Source organism: Aptenodytes forsteri, unplaced genomic scaffold (assembly GCF_000699145.1).
Source record: "Aptenodytes forsteri isolate BGI_AS27 unplaced genomic scaffold, ASM69914v1 Scaffold296, whole genome shotgun sequence".
NCBI lineage: Eukaryota > Metazoa > Chordata > Aves > Sphenisciformes > Spheniscidae > Aptenodytes > Aptenodytes forsteri.
Genome location: NW_008796181.1, coordinates 635,752 through 638,964, shown reverse-complemented (window position 1 = coordinate 638,964; position 3,213 = coordinate 635,752). Strand labels below are relative to the sequence as shown.

At 42.8% G+C, this 3,213-nt stretch overlaps 1 protein-coding gene across 1 annotated transcript in view; it reads left to right on the top strand.

Annotated features, from left to right (window-relative positions):
* EXOG (exo/endonuclease G) overlaps positions 1 to 1,503 on the top strand; it is a 23,756-nt gene extending 22,253 nt beyond the window's left edge. Inside the window, exon 6 of the mRNA XM_009287813.2 lies at positions 912 to 1,503. Coding sequence (XP_009286088.1) covers positions 912 to 1,373 — 462 coding nt within the window. The 3' untranslated portion in view covers positions 1,374 to 1,503. The remainder of the gene's footprint in view (positions 1 to 911) is intronic.
* Positions 1,504 to 3,213: the final 1,710 nt, after the last annotated feature.

Sequence of the window (3,213 nt, the reverse complement as noted above, 5' to 3'; positions counted from 1 at the left end):
GCTGTCCTGGCTATGTCCCCTCCCAAGATCTTGCCCACCCCCAGCCTGCTGGTGAGGGGAAAATGTTGGAGAGACAGCCTTGATGCTGTGGGAGCGCTGCTCAGCAGTAGCCAAAACACTGGTGTTAGCCACACCTTTATAGCTACCCATAGAAAGCACAGCGCTATGAGGGCTGCTGTGGGGAAAGTTAACTCCATCTGCCAGAGCCACCCTTCTTGGGGAGAGGGGTGGGAAAGAAGATGGAAAAAACTCATGGGTCAAGATAAAGGCAGTTTAATAAAGCAAAAGCAAAGCCCGCACGTGGAAGCAAAGGAAAACAAAAGATTTATTCTCCACTTGCCATCAGCAGGCAACGTCCCGCCACTTCCCTGGAAGTAGGGCTTCAGTACGTGTAGCAGTTGCTCCGAAAGACAAACGTCGTAATAACGAATGCCCCCCCTCCTCCTCCTTCCTCTTAGCTTTTACTGCTGAGCAGACGTCATATGGTATGGAATATCCATTTGGTCAGTTTGGGTCAGCTGTCCTGGCTATGTCCCCTCCCAAGATCTTGCCCACCCCCAGCCTGCTGGTGAGGGGGGAATGTTGGAGAGACAGCCTTGATGCTGTGGGAGCGCTGCTCAGCAGTAGCCAAAACACTGGTGTGTTAGCCACACCTTTCTAGCTACCCATAGAAAGCACAGCGCTATGAGGGCTGCTGTGGGGAAAGTTAACTCCATCTCAGCCAGAGCCAATACAGGTGCTTTCCACCTCAGCTTCTGGTCTGATAACATTGCACGTGATTTTGATGTGTAGTTAAGTGCTGTGGCTCCTTTTTAGAGGTAGTAGGATTAGTCTCGCATCTTTTTTTCTCCCCCCCCCACCCCCCCCAACTGATAAGATCCGTATCTGTAACATAACTTTCCTTTTGACAGGTAATCGGAAAGGATGATGTAGCTGTGCCATCCCACCTATACAAGGTCATCCTTGCCAGACGGAGCAGAACGTCTACAGAGCCCTTGGTACTGGGGGCTTTTGTGGTGCCAAACGATCCCATAGGCTTCAGTCACCAGCTGACTGAGTTCCAAGTAAATATTGAAGATCTGGAAAAAATGTCAGGTTTAGTTTTCTTCCCCCCGGTTGACAAAACCAAAGATGTTAAAAATATCTGTGAGGTGGATACCTGTAAACTGATGGGCTTCAAGGAATTTACATTGTACATCACTGCTCGAAAAGTGCAGAGTGCCCGTACGTTGCACCGGTTGGAGAAAGCTATGTCAGAGTTAAGGGAGGCAGGAATTGAGCCTGATGAATATCTTCTAAAGCTTCACAAGAAGAAGGAAGAAGAACTACTGCAGGAAAAACAAGTAGCAGCTAGAGAGGGGAAAGCTGGCTGAGTACTTGTTCGGGAAGATGTTTGGGGTTTTGTACTTTGAAAGGGGAGCCGAAGGCAAACGCAAAGACAAGGGCTCTATGAATTATCCTTTTTTGAATTGTGAAAACAATAAAGAAACATTTGGAAGCTGACGGGTTTGGAATAACGTTCATTCTCGTGTAACACGATGCACACACGTGGTTTGCTGCAGTACTTAGATGTGGGAAATGAAAATGACCCCTTTCTGGCATGAATAGATTACTGGACCTCCAGAAAAGGCTTTGTGCTATTTTCCAAGCGAGACGTCAGACTTGGGGTTTGTATGGAATCCCTTCTAGGAATATTATAAAAATAGACAGTAGACACCTTGGGAGTATAACTGGAACGTGTTTAAATGTAATTCCGCCTGCAAATGTCTTTCAGTATGATGCTGTAGAAGCAATGGTGCTTTCTGGGATTTTTTAAAAATTAAATTAATTTAGAAATATTTAATTTAACACTCTTTTATTAGAGACCTGTGAGACATAATCTGAATCCCTTACAGTCTTTGCTTGGTTGTGTTAACCAAACCAGATTGTCTCTTACCTCTCCTGACCTGGTGTGCTTTGGGTACTTCAGCATGTCAGTAACTGTCAACCGTTGTCATTTGCAGCGGACTTCTTCCATTCACGTATAGTTCTGCAATTTTTTTTTAAAAAAGCAATAGAAGCAGAGTTTACACAAGGTGCTACCAGTGTAGATTGGGTCTTCATAAATTAACGTAAGCTTAATATTTCATTTTCACCACTGAGTTTGGATAAACGTGTTTTCTTGCATATTGTTTGATTTGAGAGGTGAGCACTGCTTTCTTTTTGTTTGTGGTAGTCATTCACTGGGTTTTTTTCCCAGCATCAGTCTTTGGTCTATAAACTTCGCAACAAAACTTCTACGTGAAAGCAGAAGATGGACTAAAAATGTATTTCCAGTTCTGTTTCAGCAGCAACTGAAGTTGCTCAGATTTGCGTCTGCTTGAGAGACTTAATGAAATTTTTTTTCATTAGTTTTGTACTTTATTTGTGTCTACATCTTGAATTTCAGACATAAATTAGCGTGACTTGTAACCTCTGACATTTTTCATCTGGAAAGAAAGAGTAAAAACTGGAAGTACTTAGATTTTTTTTTTTAATGCTAAGAATCTATATAAATTTGGAGTTGTGCCATAAAAACACCTTCATTAGTTTTAATGTGAGAGTTAATAGTTTCTGAGAAGGGTCACGTAGTGCCAGGCTGAATTGGGCTGTTTTCATAAAGGATGAATCGGGAGCATTGTTTGGATGTTGTGAATCATCGGCTGGATGTTCTAAAAACTGTAGTTTCCTTCGTCTCAGTTCAGTTGCAGTATCCAAAAGTAGATCACTTTATAAAGCAGTTATGGTTCCCCTGACACCTTTGTGTTTGCCAAGAACATACTTACAAAATCCAGACATTTAAAACCAGAGAAATGTGACTAGCTAAGGACATCATAAAAGTTTACTGCCCACATAAATTAGAGAGAAATTGGGTGAAATTCTGACAAAACGTTTGCTCATTTCAATTTTAGCCCAGAATTTTGGTTGTTAATCCTATCAGATGTAACAAAACCAGTAAATCGCAAAACAACAAGCCACCTCTCCCTTTGCAGAACGTGGGAGATGTCGGTGTGCGTTGCCTGGAATAACAAAGTGCCAGATACTTCATGGGCCTCTTGATGGTCTTGTGTGTGCTTCACTGGAGTCCAAGCAGCCTTTTGGCACTGCGATGGTGTCACCCTTTGGAAAAGGTACCTGGTCATTGCTCTTTGCATTGTCTTTCTCTTTTCCCCATTATTTGAATTATTTCTGTTT